This window comes from Carassius gibelio, chromosome B9 (genome assembly GCF_023724105.1).
Source record: "Carassius gibelio isolate Cgi1373 ecotype wild population from Czech Republic chromosome B9, carGib1.2-hapl.c, whole genome shotgun sequence".
Taxonomy (NCBI): Eukaryota; Metazoa; Chordata; class Actinopteri; order Cypriniformes; family Cyprinidae; genus Carassius; species Carassius gibelio.
The window spans coordinates 16,166,371-16,186,810 of NC_068404.1; the positions used below are offsets into that span (position 1 = coordinate 16,166,371).

Genomic DNA, 20,440 nt, shown 5'->3' on the forward strand with positions numbered 1-20,440 from the left:
AATCATCTATAACCATTAATTATAACATTTTACACCATAAATTAATCAGAACAAACAGCTTCTTCTGAATATTTTGCTATTTTTAGTGTTTTAAACTGTTTAAATGCTTCATAGGTTGAAAAAAAGAAGAAGAAGAAAAAAAAAAACTATGACTCATCCACCCACATGGAAACACTCACCACCACAAGCAGCAGGATTTTTGTTTATTTAAATGTAAAAATCTATTACTCTGTGTTTTGACAAATATCCCTTCTTCCTCAATGGTTCATAACGCACTCTATCCACAAACAGAATGACAGTACTGGAGAGAAGTTCAGGTTTGTGGGATGGCAACACTTACAACTCACGTGCTGAATCAAAATGTTAAACAGATTCAGAAAATTTGACACAAGGAGATGAAGTCATTTCACTATTTTAAGATGTAACACACTTTTTCTTTAGCAAAAGCAGAAAAAAAATTCTCTACAAATTCAATCCCAGACCTTCAGACTTCATCATGTTGTTGAGAGACAAAAATATGACAATCTCTACAAAGAGGAAACCATAAGAAAAGTTATGTAAAGGCAAGTGGAGGATCCGAAATCTGCTCATCTTTACTGCACGTCACCTCTGTGGCATGTAGCATGATGGGATACAGACATTACCCTTAACCCTTGCAAACACTGAGCTCATTAGGAATGGCCAATGGCACTTTACAAACATCTGTCGAAGAAGAGGTAAGACCTGGCCTTGTAAACCTACCTCAGGGTGCCTGTTTTATTTGAAAGCAAAGAACAACACTACCATAACAATGCTGATTTATCATTTGTCAAGGAGAATTCAAAAAGCAAGCTAAAAGAACACCAACTTTAAAGGTTCAGGAGTGGATATCGGTTTCATTTGTCCTCACAAATGGCTGAACAGTTTCTCTCTCTCTCACACACACACACACACACACACACGTACCCCAGCTGCTCCGGTACAGCCGGTGTCTGTTACCCTGACCGGTCCTGAGCCAAAGACTTAAGTTCAGCTGGTCTGCATTTATTACAGTTTTATGTGATGTAAGGTCAGTGATGATCTCAGATCATGAAACATGTCCTTTGAAGGTCTTTTTGCACTTGATCATACAGCTTAAAATATATGATATAATATATAGAAATATAAAATCAAAGGAAATCAGGCTGGTCCAAGTAATAATTAAAACGAAGTCTGCAGGTTTAACACATTTACCTCTCAGTAGAGCAAAGTCCTTCCAGTCTTTGTCACACTGTGATAGAGCACATGGGAAAAGAATGCACAACCAAATGAGGCATCTGTCAACATTCCAACATTTGTTTTTGTTTTTTAGAGAACAGACTAAACTGAAGTTTGCAGGATTATGTTGGCAGTCTAAAGAATTAGAAACAGAGTCTCCTTTAAAATATTCAGAAATTAAATATGCTAAGAATAAACATAACGGTTCAGTCATTGACGTAAAAGTTGAGGGGTTTCATGCCAGATAAGGGGCAAACAGTAAACTTGTCAAGTGCCAGACAGCCAACTCTTTTCCAATAACCTTAGGCAAGATGCTAGACCCGGGCACTTAGAAACTTAAACACAAGTCCATAATAATAATATTAGTCAAAAACTGGATAGGACCAGGTTGGTGCAACCTCAAACTGCAAAAAGATGGGCAAATGCAATATGGAAGATAAAATCCGAAGACACATATGGTAAAATGGATCAGGTTAACATTCTCACAGTATCATATGCATCGCACTTTTATTCTCAAGCTGAAAGGATGTGACAGTGGCCAACAGCTGGTTTGGCTCCTCTGCTTTTTCAAATCCACTCTGCGTGAGAAACCAGCGGCAGAGCAAAACATCTGAATAGCAGACAGACAGAGATGCACAGTCAACAAAACACTTGTCAGACAGTGGAAAACATCTTAAACACAACTCTGCGCCTCCCAAAATAAGCTGCTTTGAGCTGTCGGCTGTCTGCACTGGTAAACAATACCTTTGCTAGGAATGACAAGTTTTTTTTTGTTCCCCAGCTATCATAAACTGAACAATTCCCTCATAACTGACTTTCATAAATTATTATATAACGAGAAAAAAAAAATGTTTAGTGGTTAAAAAGTTAACATTTTATTCACTGCAAAAACATAAGAGAATATTGTTTATACAGTGCATAACTGAATGCATTAAATACTGCAAGAAGTAATTTTGTCTAATGTGCCCAAATTTATATGATAAAAACTTTATTACATGTCTAGACAAATGTCTACTCATTCTGAAGAGTGATTTTGTACACAATTTGTAAAAGGAAGTCCTAACCATCATCTTTGTTATTATGAAATTACATAAGGATGTGATTTTGACCAGTAATATGAAAACAGCACAAAAAGCCTGAACAATATGTGCATATAGTGAAGCATTTATGCTGAAAAACAATCATTTACAATATTGACAGCAATGTCATACTCCACAGTAGATGTAAAAGAATTAGGAACTTTCCTACATCACTGTGGCTGACAAGTTCAAGAAGCAAAACAGACAAAAGAAAGATGGTGGCTCCATCACTGAAGCAGGACAGATAAATGTGTGTGAAGGGTCCTGGATTCCACAGGTTTCTTCGGTAAAACAGAGGTGGTGAAGAAGAGGGTGGAGTGCTTATCAGTTCTCAAGAAAAGCCACGTAGTCTGTGAGTCTGGCCAGCTGTTGTTCGTTGGGAACCAGAGAGACCGGGGGCGGATCTGGTGAGAGGGGAAGGAAGGCAGAAGAAAACATGAGAGAGGAGGGGATTCCTTCAAGCCCCATACGATCTGCTCTATAACACATAGACATATGAATGTAAACAATGTCGAGCACAGAACAAGAATATATGTGCAACAGGATCGGTTACAGATGTAACAGCTTATGCAAGAAAGAAAAATGTCATGGCAACGGTGTTGAATTAATAAACATCAGCTGCTCTCAGTGAAAGCTGCAGGTCATCGGTACTGGGAATAATTTCTCAATCATCAGTTATTTAAATGCATTACAGACATCTGCACTGTCTCACGAGGCCCATGCAGAAACCCAGATGCTGCTTGTTCGTGTTCCTTTGGACTAAATGTCTCTCGTAAAAACAGTTCTCAATGGTTACAGGCGAACACATAAAAAGCTGTGCACTAAAACACACCGCATGAAAGAATGATGAACATAAGGTGACCAAAAACAAATGAAATTCTCGTTGTTTACAAAATGAAGGAATCTTTCAGAAACTGTGAGAGCCAATCAGCGACAAACATGAGAGCAGGATGAAAGTGGAGTCTGAGTGAAGTCACCAACTCACATGCTTGTTATGAAAAAAAAAACCTTGCAGAACCGTTAACTGGTTGGAACAAGCGCTTTGTAAAGAGGAGAGGCCCTGAATGAAACCTTATGGAGGTATGAGTCATAGAGTGGGGGGAAGAAACATCTGTTCTTATTGGTAATAAGAAGTGAAACAGTGCCCCCACCTGGTTTCTGTGGCATGATCATCCTGGTGTTTGGATCCGCCTGCCACCCATGGCTAACTACACCTTAAAAGAAAGAGAAACAGACATTTATATCACAAAGACAACAGAAGGTTGTTCACATTTATCTCTAAACCAATACAAGTTGCACTGCTTTTGCAGAAGATCAAGAAATCATCACAGCCAAATTAAATTAACTTTTATTCTAATGATGGCCAATTATATGTAAGAGTATTTCAAAATAACTTCAGACTTGTTTAAATGTTTTTGTTTTTAAATATGAAATACTGATTGGAACAGACAGAATAAGCAAAAAAAAAAAAAGTTAGGGGGGGAAATCCATATATCAACATACACAAAATTATTTAATTAATAACAATAATTAATCCCTAAATATAATATAAATATAATATTTAATATTTTTGCAGCACTCAGTGTCTTGGATTATGTACCTTTGACCGCCTCTTCTACAGAGTATCCCACAAAGGCAGCGAAGTCCTCTGCACTGATAGAGGTGTAAGCTTGCGCTACTAGCCCATATGCCCTCCTACGGGTGGACTCTGTAAGTAACATGAAGCACAAGAGGAAAAACACAAATATTTTTAAAAAGGTGGTAATCTCCCAACACACCTGCATACTCTTTCCTTTCACTCTATATTCTGCATCTTTGCACACACCCAGGCACGGACAAGGAAAGAAGGTACTGGTGACAGTTAAAGTACTATAACAACACTTTGGAAAATGCACTAAACCATTTTTTATGTTTCATAACAGTACAACAGTGGTCTTAAACTTTATACAGACAGCAGTTCACACCCATTTAGTTGAACCCCCCCCCCACACCAAAAAACAACAAGTCTCTATAATGAGTGTGTTGTAGGTCTGTGTTTTAATTGTTATTTTCTTCCTTCTTCACTCCCACAACTTTATGCAACCATTTACGTACTTTTCAAATCTGAGGTGTGAACGACCAGTGCTAAAACAGGGGTTTAATGACACTTTGATTGAAAATATTTATATAAAGTTTTCTTTTTTTATTCTATTCTATATATTCTTTAAAAAATATTTTTCAAATATACCGAGTTTGCCACAAAATCAATAATAAGATATGTTTCTTGAGCACCAAATCAGAATATTACACGATTTTTGAAGAATCAGGTGACGTTCAAGACTGGAGTAATGGCTGCTAAAAAAATTAAGCTTTGCCATAAGCTATATTTCAAAATATAATAAAATAGAAACCCATAATTTAAAATGGTAATAATATTTCTGCTAAATTTTTAATTCAAATAAATGCATTCTTGGTGTCTGTCATTGTATCTGTCACTTTTTATTACTACATTGGACTTTAAGTACTTCAAGAAACTTAAAGGAATTATAAGTGTGACATTATCCATTAACCCAGGTATACAAATATATTGCTTTGGATCCAGACAATTACTTATAAACTCCATTAAATCAAACACAGGGGTATGCTTTGAAGACTAAGTAAATAGCAACACTCATAGCAACAGTGTCTACTAACAGCTACTTGTATGCAACACAAGGACAGTAAGCAGAGCCAACAAGCCCGCCATTTAGAAATTACACATAGACAAGAGCATGTTATACAAGGATGCCCTCTACAGAAAGAAATTCAGATTGACTCCATGTGTGAAATATGTCTGGTCTTACCACCTCACAAGCAACAAATTACATTTGGAGGATTTAATAGGATTTTTGCTTGTTGCTTTTTTTTTTATGCTTGTCAATCCATGCTAGACAACCTGATTTCCAGTTCCTGATTTCTCACTTGCCTTGACCTGAAATCATGAATAGCTAGAGCTGCTGCAGTGCTGGGGGAGGTGAAGGCAGTGTCCATCTGTCCTATTCTGGAATTCTACCCCCAAGGTCCCCCAGCTATATCTCATCCTCTTACCTTTTAAAAATAGCATGTGCCTTTAACCAGAGAAGAAAGTTGAGGGCAAGGAGTGCACAGAGTTTACTTGTAAACAGCAACCTTTGGAGTATTTTCCATTTCCAATATATTCTGTTTAAACTGCTTCTTAAATTTGACATTTGATTTGTACTGAAAATATGTTTAAATAAAATAATTGTAAAGTAAATAAACTCATCTCAATAAATTTGAACATTTTATTTAATATCAAAGCATTAAGTCCACATTTGAGTAAACAGAACTGTATAACCACATACTGTTACAACAATGCTAAGTAAAACATGTAAAAGAAGATAACTTTAAAAGTGACAACAGCAACTACATTATAAAAAGTATAAAAGTGGCACCTAGTTATTCTGAAATATTCTTATTGTCATCAAAGTTGAAATGCTGACACTGCGTAGCAGTGATATACGAACATTAAACCTGTGTCTCTCTCATTGCTATTGTCCTTGCTTGATCTGCTTGTCCTTCATCACATCCTATTTGCCCTCTATGAAACTATTCCCATTTACTCTTCTTCCTGATCTTCAGCATCTTCAAATTCTTCATCATCATCTCCTCCAAAGTCCATCTTGGACAACAAAGTCTCCACTTGTTCTGTATCCAGAGTGAAATGGTCCATTCTTTCAAAGCCTGGCTCAGGCCTTTCTTCAGCCAATGAGCTCTTCGTCACATCCTTTGTCTGTGCAATCAGGTTCTTGGAGGCCAGCAGGAAATCTGCAGCACTGCTTTGCTCCAGTGCTTGCAGGGCAGTGTCCGTCAACTCTGTGGCTGCCTGAAGACGATCCCCATAACGCTTGGCCAGACTCCTGAGGGCATCTATCTTCTCATCTTGCTCCTTGGTTATACGTTCCAAGAGGGCATTCTTACGCTCTTCCAAGGCTGCATACAGGGAATCGAAGCATTCACCAAGCCTTTGCTTGGCACCTTGAGCATTGTCCTGAACAGTTGTGCAGGCCTCCTCCATCTGGTTAAGCAATGCTTGAAGGCGACCATTAACTGCCACAAGAGCATCAATGGCATTACTCAGCTCCCCTTTTTGAGCCTGATAGACACTAGCAAGTGGTGACACTTCACAGTCTTTATGTTGGCCGAAGACTTTACACATGGAGCAAGTGGGAACTTGGTGAGTCACACAGTAGATGTTGATCTTCTCGTCCTCATGCTCTTGGCACATTGGTTCTTTAGAGCTTTTAGGTTTTATCGGCGTTTCTGTGGTGCTGCCACCACTTCCACCTTCCTGCTGCTGTTTGTATATGTCAATTATGTTCTCAACCAGAAGATTTCTCTGAAGTCCATGCACGCCATGACGATCAAGAACCACTTCAAAACGGCAAGTAGGGCACCGGAAGACACCACCAGAGAAACGATATGGGTTTCGAGAGTCATAAAGATCACTAGCACATCCACGGCACAGGTTATGCTGACAGGGCAGTATCACCACCGGTTTGGTGAACATGTCCAAACAAATCGGGCAGCTTAGTTGTTTCTCAAGGCTCTCCATGGAGCCAGGAGACCCCAACAATGAGGAAGCTCGCTGAATGTCCATGTTAAGGGTCGATTTGAAGCCTTTTGCTGTATAACTTCAATGGCTGTCTTCCCCCAAAAAGTAAAAAAATAAGCTGTGGCACGGCAGTAAATGATTCCCTGCAGTTGTTAGATCTGTTCTGGGGCAAAGTGGCCCTGGCCTTTATACTAACCTCGGCCAGTGGATGACATGCCATTCCTCCAACCAATCAGAGCACACATTCCTATCCACTTGTTTTCAAGATTCATTTTTGGAGAAGCAAAAGCCCCCACCCCTCTAAAGCCATGTGTTGTGTCATGATGATACCATAACACCCTTACCCTTTTCTGTACAGTGTGATTTCAATGTTGAAATACTGGAGGGGTGACAACATGTTTCATGTCAAGAAAACAAACCCTCTGAATTTTTATTGCTAATTTCTGTCCTGCACAGAATAATTATGACCTTTTTTACAAGAAGAAAACCCTAAATTGTGCGATAAGCAGTCTATTTTGACTTGGCACCTTAAATAAGTGACCAGATACCAAAAATAACAAAAAATGAACCTACATTCACCTACACCATTCTTTCCCCCTTGTATTCAGAAGATATTATATTTTGAGGAACAACCCACACAAATCACTCGAAATGTTTGATTTTTCAAATGTAATTATTGTTCAAATAATCTTGAGTAATTTGCTTTTAAAACAAACAACTGTTGAGGTCTTAAAACCCAGTACATAGGGAACCCATGGACACATGGAAAGGGTTATTTTTAACCTATCTTTGGACTGGGTGGATCAGATGCTGGCATGTGGGGATCAAATGAAGGCTGTGTTTTAGCACATTCCCTGAAGATACTTTATTAAATACGTCAAGAGATTGCAAAATAATTGTTGTCATCTTACTTTTTTTTTAACATGAAAATCACAGAGTACTAATAAAGTCGAATGTAATTGTCCCAGAAAACAGTCATCATTCAAAGGATTCACACTTGCCTGTGAATATGCCAAGTTAATGACTGAGCTAAGTTTAGTCCTGAACCACTTGAAATGGAATCCGGGAACAAGATATGGGCCACTTCCCAGGATAAATTTTAAAATCAAAATCTGACTAATTAAGTAATTGAAACTGCAGTCTGTAACTTTTTTGGGTTAAAAAATTATCCAAAATTAGTATTAGCGCAAGTACATAACAAGCCAGTGTTCGAAACTATCGCCTTACTTTAGCCTGATTCACAACGGTTAATTTATAAAAATTTCCAATTTGAGTGGTTCGGGTAGGTTTTTGTGGGAAATTCAAGCACGGCACTGCTTCATTACGTCACGTCTGTAAACATAAAGTTGTTGTACCATATACTAGGCCTTTTGAAGGATCGTGCAGGTCCCTACATGGATCAGTAAAAATAATCCACCAATACATGGGTCACTATGAACATTCACGTCATAGATTAAATCACCATTGGTAGCATGGTTTTTTGTAATGCTTTTTTCCTCAGTTGGTCAGAACAAAGTGTGGGAGACTTGTTACTTTTTCAGATGACAATATGTGGTAAAAATTCTTATTTGGGTCATAATTTCCAAGACATAGGCTAGAATCTGTGATTAATAAGTACAGTGAATTTCCACACCGATGTGATGAAAGACGGCTACACATTCACCTCAAAACAGATTCACCCATGCTGGATCACAACCCACGCATGGAATATAATTCAAGGTTTTCAAAAATAGATGACAACAAAGAGGCTAAACTTAAGGACTGCAGCTTTAGCTTGAAGTAGAGGTCGATTAACGTTCTATCCTGTTAAATTGTCTGAATCTGTCTAGGAATTTGTTTGGTAATGCTAAGTGCATAATTAGATCTCTCCTTTACCCCATATACTAACATTTGTTGAAAACACAGCTGATTGTTTTATATCAACAGCCCCCTCATATATATATATATATATATATATATATATATATATATATATATATATATATATATATATATATATATATATATATATATATATATATATATAAAATATTGAAGGGTAAAAGTCTTTTTTTTTCTTTATTAACCATTTTTTAAGCAATTTGAGAATTTACACCTAATTGTCCAGCAATTTTAATTTGATACCAAATGATGCTAATGTTATTTTCTGATTCTACTTAATAATAAATATATTAAATTCTCAGAAAATTATAATTTTCATTGAGGTTAACATACTACTACACAAAAGCGGTTTCTTGACTTTGACAGTGTATTTCACTTGGCAGTGAATGGAACAGTCACAAGCATCCCTGTTTTCATCCAAAATATCTTAAATTGTTTTCCGAAGATGACTGAAGCTATTACAGGTTTGGAACGACATGGGGGTAAGTGATTAATGATGACAACATTTTGTCATTAACTCCAGACGTGGAGTTGGTTAGGTGTGGTCAGGTGCACGATTGTGATTGTCACTATAGACCTAGGACAGAGCTCCTCATTTTGCAGTTAAAAGAATCTCTTAATTTTCAAAGAACCGTATTATTATTATAGTTTTATGTATTATTGATGTTTTTTCGTTGTTGTTTTATAAATGCTCTATGACAATTGTTTCATAAATGTTCAATCAAAATGCTAAACATCGCATCTTTTTTTTTTTTTTTTTAGTCGACTGTTCGTTGCGCAGGACAGGACTTTGGTCGACTAAGCATTTCTTTGGTTGACTACAGCCCTATTGAAAATAGCAAAGTACTTCCAGTACTTGACATGAAACTTGTTTGTCATCCCTCCAGTATTTCAACACTGAAATCTCACTGTACAGGAAAGGGTAAGGGTGTTATTTTATGATCATGACACAACACATGGCTTTAAAGGGGTGGGGGCTTTTGCCTCAGGTTCTGTTAAAAACAAAAAAGCTTGAAACAAGCAGCTTTGTCATACATAAATGCTGAAAATTAAAGCTTTTATTCCACTACTTTGCAAAGCATGGCAACCCTACCATCTTTTTATTGCCAGATCATTTCGAGGAGGATGTGTCATAAAAAAAAAAAAGAAAAGAACTACAGAGCATAGGAAAATGTCAAGGTCATTCTATCCTACTTCATTATAAATTCAAATTTAGGAATAAAGAATAAAATACAGCATAAACCCCAAACCACATGATCTCAGTACCTCTTAAAGCTTCCATCACAGGGAGAATGTTTTCAGACCACTGGCAAGCATCAATAGCTGTGTAGATCCCTGGAAAGTCTCGCTGCCAGATACGCTGTCCTACAGCCCATATAGCAGCCAGTTCTGGGTTTGCCTGTAATTAAAATCTGTATCAGAGAAATTAAATTGATTTTGTTTTATGTTAGACTAACTAGATCCAAATTTAAAACTCACTGTTTTGATTGCCTGTGGTATCCGTTTCCAAAGGTATCTGGCATTATTCCTGCATAAAGCAAATTAATGTTATGAGAAAATCAACTGACAACATAAATATTAATTAACATGAAATATATATATATATACCATACTCACATGTCATTGTTCAGGAGATACAGGACTAGTAACTGGGAATACACCTGAGGCGTAGCAATGCCACCAGGAGCCTAAGATACAATGTAAATTATAAATATCAAATAGATTAATTTGGCAACTTGCATATAAACTGCAAGACAAACACGTCCGTTATACAATAATAGATAACCACGTGCACAAGGACAATTATTGCTACACATAAAACATATACACGTACAAATAAGTTGTATTCCACAATAACAACAATACATTTCTATTTATTTTATCTTATATGTATGCCCAGAGTTGTCTTTTCATGACTAACGTTAGTGTTGTTCATCTGACGACCAAATTACTGTAGCAGTTTACCAAATAACAGACATCTGCGGAATAAAAGCATTATTATATAAACTTTTTCGTCTGTTTTACCTCCAGCTCTTGGGTTTCAAACTGCAACAGCAGCTTTTCGTCAAATTCAGCCATCATGACAGACACAGGCATCTTTTACAGCAGCTTCGTATGCTAACAGCTAAGGAAAACAAAACCGCCGCTGCGCTGGCTCTGCGACTCCTCACTGACACCTGCTGGACTGGAGGGCAAACGACGCCACTACACACTCCCAGAATCCTGGGATCGTTGACCTATTACCTTTTTGGATGCTATAGCAGGAAAACAAAAATGAGCACGGAGGTTAAAGAGTTTCTCTTTCAGAGACCCATTTGTGTATTCTGTTAAAGCAGTACAGGACAGATTATGGGTTTACAGCAGCTCTATGAACTGCTCTTCTCAGAACAGCATAATATTGTTGACTTGATTGACTGTTCCGATACTGCTGGCCAGCTGCTCACCAGGTTTATGTCTAGTGAGAAGAGCATGTCCACAGATCCTCTCTCGCTGTCTATCCACTTCTTATTGAACTGTATTTAGAAACACGTCTCCTAAATCAGATCCTTACTGTGGGATATATGCTTACACATGGAGATGTTTGGAAATTCAAAGGGGTCCTATAATGCTTTTTAACTTTTTCAACTTTAGTTATTCTGTATTGTTGCTGTTTGAGCATAAAAAAAAGATCTGCAAAGTTACAAAGCTCAAAAAACTCTTCAAAATGAAATATTTTATTTAACAAAAATTACTTTTCAAATACTACAACGAATGACTCTTTTGGACTTCAATGTATATTTGCCAGGATTTGTGATGTCACAAATACCAACAAATGGGACAAGCCCTGGTTGAGCTGCTCTAGAGAAGGCAGCGAGTGTTATCACTATGTCAGAGACATGCTAGCTTTCCCAAAGCAGATGAACTTAGAGTGACTAGAATCATCTGGGTTTAAATCGCGCTCAAATTGATTAGATTTTGACAATATTTACACTGAAGCTTGCAGAAGAATATGGTAAGGGGCATGACATTTCCCGACAAGGCACAGAGTGCTGGCAATAACAACACAGACTGGCGCAGCTAACCTATCACAGCACATTTCGTATTTCAGAAGGTGGGCCTTCATTTGATACAAGAACTATTCCAGCCGTTCATGCCAGACTGGGGAGAGAGGTGTTGTAATAATGTAAAATATGTGAAAAAAATAATGTGTTTTTCGAGCAACCTAGTATGAGAGCCTGTTCTAGTACACCCACAAAACAAAATCAAGACTTTGTAAAAGAGCATAATAGGACCCCTGTAAGACTTTCTGAAATTGCACAAAATGAAAACAGTTTGTATTGTGAGTGTAAATTTACAATTAATTACACTGTTTTTTGTTGCTTCACTGTGGGTTTGCATGGTGTAAATGCTCACGCTAGTCTTATAAACATTTAGATCAACTTACAGTTGGACCTGTCTATATTTAGATGTAACCACAGAGAACAACAACAGATGTGCCACATATGAAACTTCACAGTCTCGGGCTTAGTATGAAAGGGGAAAACCCTACTGAGAGTGTTATCAAACAATGTCAGACGACATTATATTAGATCACCCTGTTGAATCAGAATTTGTTAAGGCTCTTAAAGAAGCTCAAAGTAAGGAGGACTCTGCATTTGTACAGACCCTTCTCACAGAGGCAAGCAAAGGAAATCCAAATATCATCATAGAGTTGTCAAATGATGACTGGATGAAAGACCCTGGTGTTGTGCTCCCCCCAGCTGTACTGTTGGGTAAGTACGACACAAACAGGCCTTGATTGATGCTGGAAAATGTATGATTACATGCAAACTTTTGAAGTTTTCACACTTAATTGCAGAATTAGCATATTTTAGTCCCATAAATCAAATCCGCTTAAAAAATTATTTAATATTTTGTATAGAACCCTGATTAAAATATATATATATATATATATATATATATATATATATATATATATATATATATATATATATATATATATATATAATAATCAAAAAACTAAAACCAGCCTAAGATACTAGAAATTGCTGGTTTCAACAACCAGCCTTCTGACTAGCTAAAACCAGCCAACCATGTTTTTTTTTTTTTTTTTTTTTTTTTTTTTTTTTAATTATGATTATTTTCAGCATGGTAACCCCTTTCAAAAATGTAATTGTTACAGCTCCCAGCATTTCTGCCAGTCTGTAGACCTTCCGAACTACTAAACTGAGGGTTTTCAGTTCTTTTTGTAATGCAAATTCTGAGAAATATGCAGCAAACAAAAATGCAATATAAATATACCTTCAGCCAAAGCTAAAACTGAGAAGTTAAGCTAAATGCTTTATTGTCACACCCACATTGTAATATATAAAGCAATGAACCATTAAAGGGGTCATATGACATCGCTAAAAAGAACATTATTTTGTGTATTTGGCGGAATACAATGTGTTTATATAGTTTAAGGTTCAAAAACACATTATTTTCCACATAATGTACATTATTGTTGCTCCTCAATGCCTTTCTGGAACGCGTCAATTTTTACAAAGCTCATCGTTCTGAAAAGCGAGGTGTACACTGATTGGCCAGCTATCCAGTGCATTGTGATTGGCCAAATGCCTCAAGCATATGACATAAATATTACGCTTCCACCATACTGTGGTGCCCTTATTCTGACAGAACACTGTCTCCCAGCACATGGAGACAAAACCAATAAAACTCATTACAAACGAGGGATTTGTTGCATCCAGTGGGGACATAATTATTGATTATAATGACTTATACTGTCTTTTTACATGTTGCATTGCATATCCTCCTGCTTAAACATAAAACCATGTCTGCATTTGTGATCAGAGAAACAAAAAACAACAAACTTTACTCAAAACTGTTCAAAATTCGCCTTTGAATCTTCAGTGGAAAATTATTTATATATAAAAAAGTACTTACATGCTGTGAGTTAGAAGCGTCAAATTGTCCTTGCAAAGTTAGAACTCCCCAACTTTATAGAAACAGCCTTTGTGCCACAGACACATTGTAGGTTACTTCCAAGATAATGTTCTTTTTTAGCAAGGTCATATGACCCCTTTTAATACTCAGGTATGTCATCAGCTCATTGACAGATATTTTAAATTCAGCAGCCACATGTGAGGTCACATGATAGTGCAGCTAATGACATCTTTCAAATGCAACTACACAGCTGCATAAGAACTACCTATAATAGCAATAAGAACCTTAAAGCCCTATATTTAACAAATTGTTTTGACTTAATGCCAGTGATCAGCACAGTTAATGTTAAATAAACTAAATAGTCTGCATCAAGGAGAAACCGTTGCCCTTTGACTTCTCACTGGAATTACAGCTGAAAGCTCAGGGCACTTTTGGAATTAAGGTCACAATGTAAAACACTGGTGAGGATCAGATTCCCAGTCAGCTGTGATTGGAGGACAATGCCTTCGCACCTCATGACTTGTTGAAATGGAGAGTTTGATTCTATTCTTGGTTTGTGCAGTGGTGATATCATCAGTAATGCTTTCCATTCAGCTGTGCATCTGGCATATTTATCAAACTGACCTCTCCTGACACTCAGCCTCTGTGTTGTTGATGAAAACAATGGTTAAGGCCCCCTTGTCATCCATTTACCCTGCTGATCACATGTCATTTGTACTAAAAATACAAGATAAAGAGCAACAGTGATGATATAAATAGCCATAAAATCAGACAGGTAAGAAGTGGAAAGGACTGTCAATATTAGCCATGCTCTCCCAAGGCAGTGGGGCGTGTGTTGTTAGTCGAAAGGCCACATTCTTGAAAGAGAGAAGGCGGTCGTCTTTAGACAGCAGACAGGGTGTCAGGAAAGAAAAGAGCAAGGGTTATAAACAACCAGGGATAGACTTCCTTTGTCCCCCTGTTCTCAATGACCTTCTATCCCACCACTGGAGAGATATGCAGGATGGATTCTCTGATCCAGAGCAACTGAACAAAGTTCTTGAATTTCAGAGCGATGAACTGCTGTGGACTGCTCAGAAATTGGGTGAGTCAGATTTGATGAATATATATATATATATATATATATATATATATATATATATATATATATATCAGCATCATATATATATATATATATATATATATATATATATATATATATATATCAGCATCATGTTGGTCTGAAGTCTGCAGAAATGTGTACATTAATATTTTATGCATTCAAAATGTTTCAGAGTAAAGTATAATCTATAACCTTATAAAATTATACAATTAAGATATATATATATATATATATATATATATATATATATATATATATATATATATATATATATATATATATATATATACAGTATATATTCATATCAGTCATGTTCTTGAGCTACAATATCCTGTTAAAATGCAGCATATGTTGTGCATCTGTTGTGAATAACACCAACATATGTTACATTTTGTAGTCTGGTTCCCAGAATGGGATACAGTTTACCTGGTGCACTTAACAGGCTTCTAAAATGGCTTAACCAGAGAGCAGTGCTGGACTACTGCTTGTTCTGTGCTGGACTACTTGGTGATCCAGCAAAACCATGTTGTTCACCAGCAAATGTTAGTTACCTTGTTTGGTCTCTCAGATCAAGCTCGTATTATTATACTAATATTAAAGGGGGAGTTCACCCCACAAAGGAAAAATATGTCATCATTTACTCATCCTCATGTTATTTTAAACCAGGCACAGCCTTCAGCCATACCCTGGTTTTTCATTGGATTTCAACTGAAGGGGACCCATCACCCCCCACCCCTGGAACGCCTAGCTGTACCCTAGGGTTTTATGAAATGAAATGCCACCACCACCGCTCCTAACCCATTAACTAAAACCCACACTACTCTGTTTAGACATGCTTTTATATAAAAAAACATGTTCCACATAGTGTGTAGACTATTTTAATGTTTGGAGGAACCTTTCAACAATATTAAGAACCTTTTGTACAACAGAAATGTTCGATAGATGTTACAGGTTTTTCATGGAGCCATTGATGCCATATAAAGAGCTCACATTGTAAACTGAGCACATCACATGCTGAAGCTCAATCAAAGATGAATGAAAGTTTTATGGGTTTGGACTGGAATGACATAAGACATGTATGACAGAATTTTCATTTTTGGGTGAACTATCCTTTTAATACACAATTACATTTTCATAGAATATGCGAAAAAATAAAAAATAAAAAAGCTAGTGACCAATCAGATTGAACTGTTTTGGTAATGAGGGGCTGTAAATAGGATATGACCTGGATATATGACACATATGAGTCATATTGTAATCCAGGATTTTACTGGACAGCGTGTCTGCTAATAAACACCCCTCACATTCCCTGCACTCCTTTTGATGAGACAGGCATCTTACACGAGACACACTGACATACTGAAGCTTTTCCTGCTAGAAGAAAGCTTGCGTCTTCTAAAATAGACTAAAGTACCATGCTCTACAAGTCCTTTATCACTTAACTCACAGCATTGTGCTTCGTGAATGCAGGATTACTATGATGAGGAATCTGTGTGGAGTTGAAACAGGATTTCTAAGGGATTGTGGTAATCTTCTGTGCATATGAATCAGTACTCAAGAGCCCTGATGTGAGTTACTGTTTGGGTCTGTCTCCATGCAACACCCCTACGACTCATTCTGCAGATTCCAGTAAAGATTTTCTTGGAGTGCCCCCGAAATGAATGCTCTTGTACAACCAAGAGATTTTGCCATTGCAATTAATCTCTCTGCTTCTATTTAATATTTAACGTGTGACACTTCAGTCCCCTTTTTTAAGCATACATGGAAGTAGCATATAAAATCTGATCCCTTTATCATTGGAGCTTGTCTTAAATGTATTTTTCAAATAAAACAAGAGACAACAAATAGGCATAGATGGTAGAAGCTCAAGGGATTTAGCATCTATCTCATACATCAACAACTAAAAATGGCCGCAGTAAGCTATGACCAACTGATGGAGAACAATGGCTTACTAAATATAGAGCCAAAAAGTGCTTGAAGCCACAGGAAAACATGACTAGCACTATATAAACTCAAGTCCTTGAAAACCTAAGCCTTATGAAAAGGTAAGAGGATGCTAAGAGCTATGCGCTTTGAGAACCACTGTTCCACCGTGCAGCTGAATGGATGGCAGGCTCTGCTGGATGATAACTGTGAGTTAGGACAGGATCATTTGGAAAGAGCGCATTTACGCTCCTTATGGCTCTATAGATCTGTAGTGAAGGGAGACACAAGAGGGCTTCGTAACCTCCTTAAAAGGAACTACATTGATGTTGATGTGTTTTATAATGTGAGCCGTGAGGAACTTGAGTGGCAAGCTCGAACAGACACCACCTTTGGACCCTCAGGTAAAAACAGTCATTTGTGGTATAGAAACTTTGGAAGTGAATCAAAAAGATTGTATTTTATTTTTATTTATTTTATTTTATTTTTAGGACCGATGAACAAAACAAAGATTGTGTTTATTCTCAGAATTTTTATTTATTTATTTTTCCTCAGATTCCAGATTTTCAAATAGTTGTATCTCGGCCAAATATTGTCCTATAACAAACCATACATCAATGGAAAGCTTATTTATTCAGCTTCCAGATGATTTACATCTCTCAATTTTGAAAAATTGACACTTATGACTGGTTTTGTGGTCCATGGTCACATTTTTTTTTTTTCATTGAGCATTTTAAATTATATTTTAGACTTTCTAGTAGTACTTTCAATATTTTAAGTTTATTTAAGTTTTTTTTACCAATTAGCAGAAGTTACTGTTTATTTATTTAATTTTTAGAGTATAATCTATGAAAAACATTTATCTAATTTCTAAATGCCTGTATGGTTTGACATACACTACTGCTTGATAGTTTGGGGTCAGTAAGATTTTTCTTATTATTGTCACTGTTGAAAACATTTGTGCTGCTTAATCGTTTTGTGGATTCCTTAATGCACTTTTTCATAAAAGTACCACAAAAGTTCAAAAGAAGAGTATTCGTTTCAAGCAGTTAAAAAAAATAACATCTAAAAAGTCTTGACTGTCACTTTTTATTTAAAGGTATAATTTTGGTGTATTTTCTATAAGATTCATTCAGTTATTCAAACACATCAGTTGTGGCAGTCTGACACCTACACTATTTCCCATTTCAGGTCTTTGGTCTTTGGAGTATAAAAGAGAACTGACAAGCCCACTGTGTATTGCTGCCGCACAAGGTTTCTCTGAATGTCTGCAATATTTACTGGAACACGGCGCACGTCCCAACCTTATCGCAGGAGGAAAAGCAGCACTTCACGAGGCCTGTGCAAACGCCAACACTGAATGTGTAGAGCTGCTGCTGGAACATGGGGCTAATCCTAACCAGATGACAGACGAGGGACTGACTGCTTTACATCTCTGCAGGACACCACAATCACTACGGTATCATCATATGAATATGATACATAATACACTATATATTATTACACCTTATAACATAATCATAGGTATAATTTAAAAGTAATTTTGATGATTTGCCATTATTACAATTTCTATTGTAGTTGTGCAAAAACCTTGGTGAGATATGGTGCCAAAGTGAACTCACCCAGTGAAGAAGAGGATGAAACACCACTGCATGTGGCAGCTAGACACGGTCTGCCCCACCATGCACAGCTGTACCTACGATTCGGGGCCTGCGTGAACCATAGCAGCTCTTCTGGTGAAACGCCACTGGGGGTGGTTTGTGGAGTTGCCCCAGAAAAGACAGACGACAGCCAAGATGAACGATACCTCGAGATCTGTCGTCTCCTCCTGGCCTATGGAGCTAAGGTTAATTTGTCTGATAAAGAACGCCGCAGTCCTCTACACAAGGCTGCCCGCAATGTGCAGCTTAAGCTGGTGGAGCTTCTCTTGGAGCATGGGGCTGATATCAATGCCATTGACTATAACGGTTGTTCGCCGTTATCGAGTGTTCTACAAAGCTCTGTGGTTCGGCAAGAGTGGGAACCTCACAGGGTTGTCCAGACCTTGATAAATCGGGGATCTATTAAAGTCTGGCCACTAGCACTGCTGAAGGTGAACACTAAGATAATAGCCCTGAGGTTTATTCTATATATTAAACAATATTTTTATTTCATGGCATAAACATTCTTCAATTAAAAAAGCTGATTTAAAGTTTAAATTTGCTGATAACTTATTCATATTTCTTTTATCTGCTTTTTTTTTTTTTTTGGTATGATCACTTAAATAAATGATTTTCATTTACATATGTTTTTGTTTTTTGTTTTAAGGTATTAACAGCTTGCGCTGCAGCACCTAAAACTGTGGAAATCCTGTTTAACTCATACACACTTGTCCCTGTGACCTACAAATGGGTTGAGGCTATACCTGAGGATATTTTTCATGTAAGTCTTGATTCACATGTAGAATAAATGTTTCAAAAATAGTGTAGCAAAACAGTGCTAAAGGGCTTACAGGTGAAGTGCATCAGTTTTGGAACGAGTCAATGCATGCTGATGCTGTTGGTGTTATTGTACCATGTTAATACACAAATGATTTATTATTATTTTTTTAGCTTCACAAAACCTTTTATGAGTCTCTCTTTGCACTGGAGTATAAACCACGTAGTTTACAGCATCTGTGTCGGTCTGCACTGAGGAACCAGTTTGGGAAAAACTGCTGCTCACTCATTCCCAGGCTCCCCATACCAAAGCCACTTGAACAGTATCTTCTTTTGGAACCGGAGGGGTACATTGACTAGAACCAGAAACATTTAGGGAACTTTAGAAGGGTTTTTAATGCAATAAATGTAACACTCTGACAAAGATGACTGCCTTGAGTTTTACTTGCATAGTCACCATACAGTGACATTTTTAGAGATAGTATTTTTTCCACCTGTTTTCATATAAATAATCTAATATATTAATGTAAATAGCTTTGCAAAATATTTCATTGTTTGAATGACAGTGTGTTGCAGTTTCAGCTCATATTAACGTTTAATGCATATTATTTCATCAAGAAATAATTTTGTCTGTCAATAAAATAATATCTTTTGTCAAGTATGACTGTCATTTTTTTTTTTTATTTCTCCAGTGTAGCCTACTATATGTAAGGGTTGGTAGCTACTCAGAACACAACTATAGCATCGGATTGGTAAAAATAAGTAATCTGCTAAAGAAAGAGACCTTATCCTGACATTTCAGCCTCAGTGCATGACATTTGATTATTGGCTGTTGTCGCTTGACATTATCAATGCTGTTTGTGTGTACCTGTGAATTGCACCTGTTTTAATGTAGTAAGATGACTTTAGCACTAAATAAACGTTATTATTTATTTATTTGGTTGTTGTTGTTATTTTTCTTTTTATTATTAAATAATTAAATGTCTGGTCATTTCACGGCGGCCATGAGAGGGCGACCTGATCGATGTGGAATATATATAATACATATATATTTTTTTTTTTCTAAGGAATTTATCTCACGTGGGTGTATATGCTATATTATTTTAATTAGTGGCTATCTCAACAGTATCCTACTAAATGTCGTATTGTTTATTTTTATTATTATTATTAATTTTATTTATTTTTTTGCTGCAAAATAGCCTAATTAAACACTGCGCCTATTATTAAACTTAAATGTAGTCTATTAGCCTAATCCTTTCATAATACAAAAGCTTTAGCTAGAACCCCT

General features: G+C 36.8%; 2 protein-coding genes across 5 annotated transcripts; one reads left to right on the forward strand and one right to left on the reverse strand.

Moving 5' to 3' along the window:
• Positions 1 to 1,726: 1,726 nt before the first annotated feature.
• LOC127965444 (COP9 signalosome complex subunit 8) lies at positions 1,727 to 10,997 on the reverse strand. Of its 2 annotated transcripts, XM_052566259.1 has the most exons (7): positions 10,813 to 10,981; positions 10,405 to 10,475; positions 10,267 to 10,315; positions 10,054 to 10,186; positions 3,916 to 4,023; positions 3,467 to 3,529; positions 1,727 to 2,719 (listed from the first exon to the last, which is right to left on the reverse strand). In XM_052566259.1, the coding sequence occupies exons 1-7, from the start codon at positions 10,882 to 10,884 to the stop codon at positions 2,640 to 2,642; spliced, it is 576 nt and encodes a 191-aa protein (XP_052422219.1). In that variant the 5' UTR covers positions 10,885 to 10,981; the 3' UTR covers positions 1,727 to 2,639. The 2 variants fall into 2 exon arrangements, with proteins under 2 accessions (XP_052422219.1, XP_052422220.1); XM_052566260.1 differs by lacking the exons at positions 1,727 to 2,719; positions 3,467 to 3,529; positions 3,916 to 4,023 and adding an exon at positions 5,773 to 6,977 and having other exon boundaries at positions 10,813 to 10,997.
• A 1,283-nt stretch (positions 10,998 to 12,280) lies between these two features.
• Positions 12,281 to 20,088, forward strand: asb18 (ankyrin repeat and SOCS box containing 18). 3 transcript variants are annotated; one of them, XM_052564746.1, is made up of 5 exons: positions 12,281 to 12,539; positions 17,927 to 18,194; positions 18,314 to 18,827; positions 19,043 to 19,156; positions 19,327 to 20,088. In XM_052564746.1, the coding sequence occupies exons 1-5, from the start codon at positions 12,335 to 12,337 to the stop codon at positions 19,510 to 19,512; spliced, it is 1,287 nt and encodes a 428-aa protein (XP_052420706.1). In that variant the 5' UTR covers positions 12,281 to 12,334; the 3' UTR covers positions 19,513 to 20,088. The 3 variants fall into 3 exon arrangements, with proteins under 3 accessions (XP_052420706.1, XP_052420704.1, XP_052420705.1); XM_052564744.1 differs by lacking the exon at positions 12,281 to 12,539 and adding an exon at positions 14,118 to 14,794; XM_052564745.1 differs by lacking the exon at positions 12,281 to 12,539 and adding an exon at positions 15,240 to 17,139.
• Positions 20,089 to 20,440: the final 352 nt, after the last annotated feature.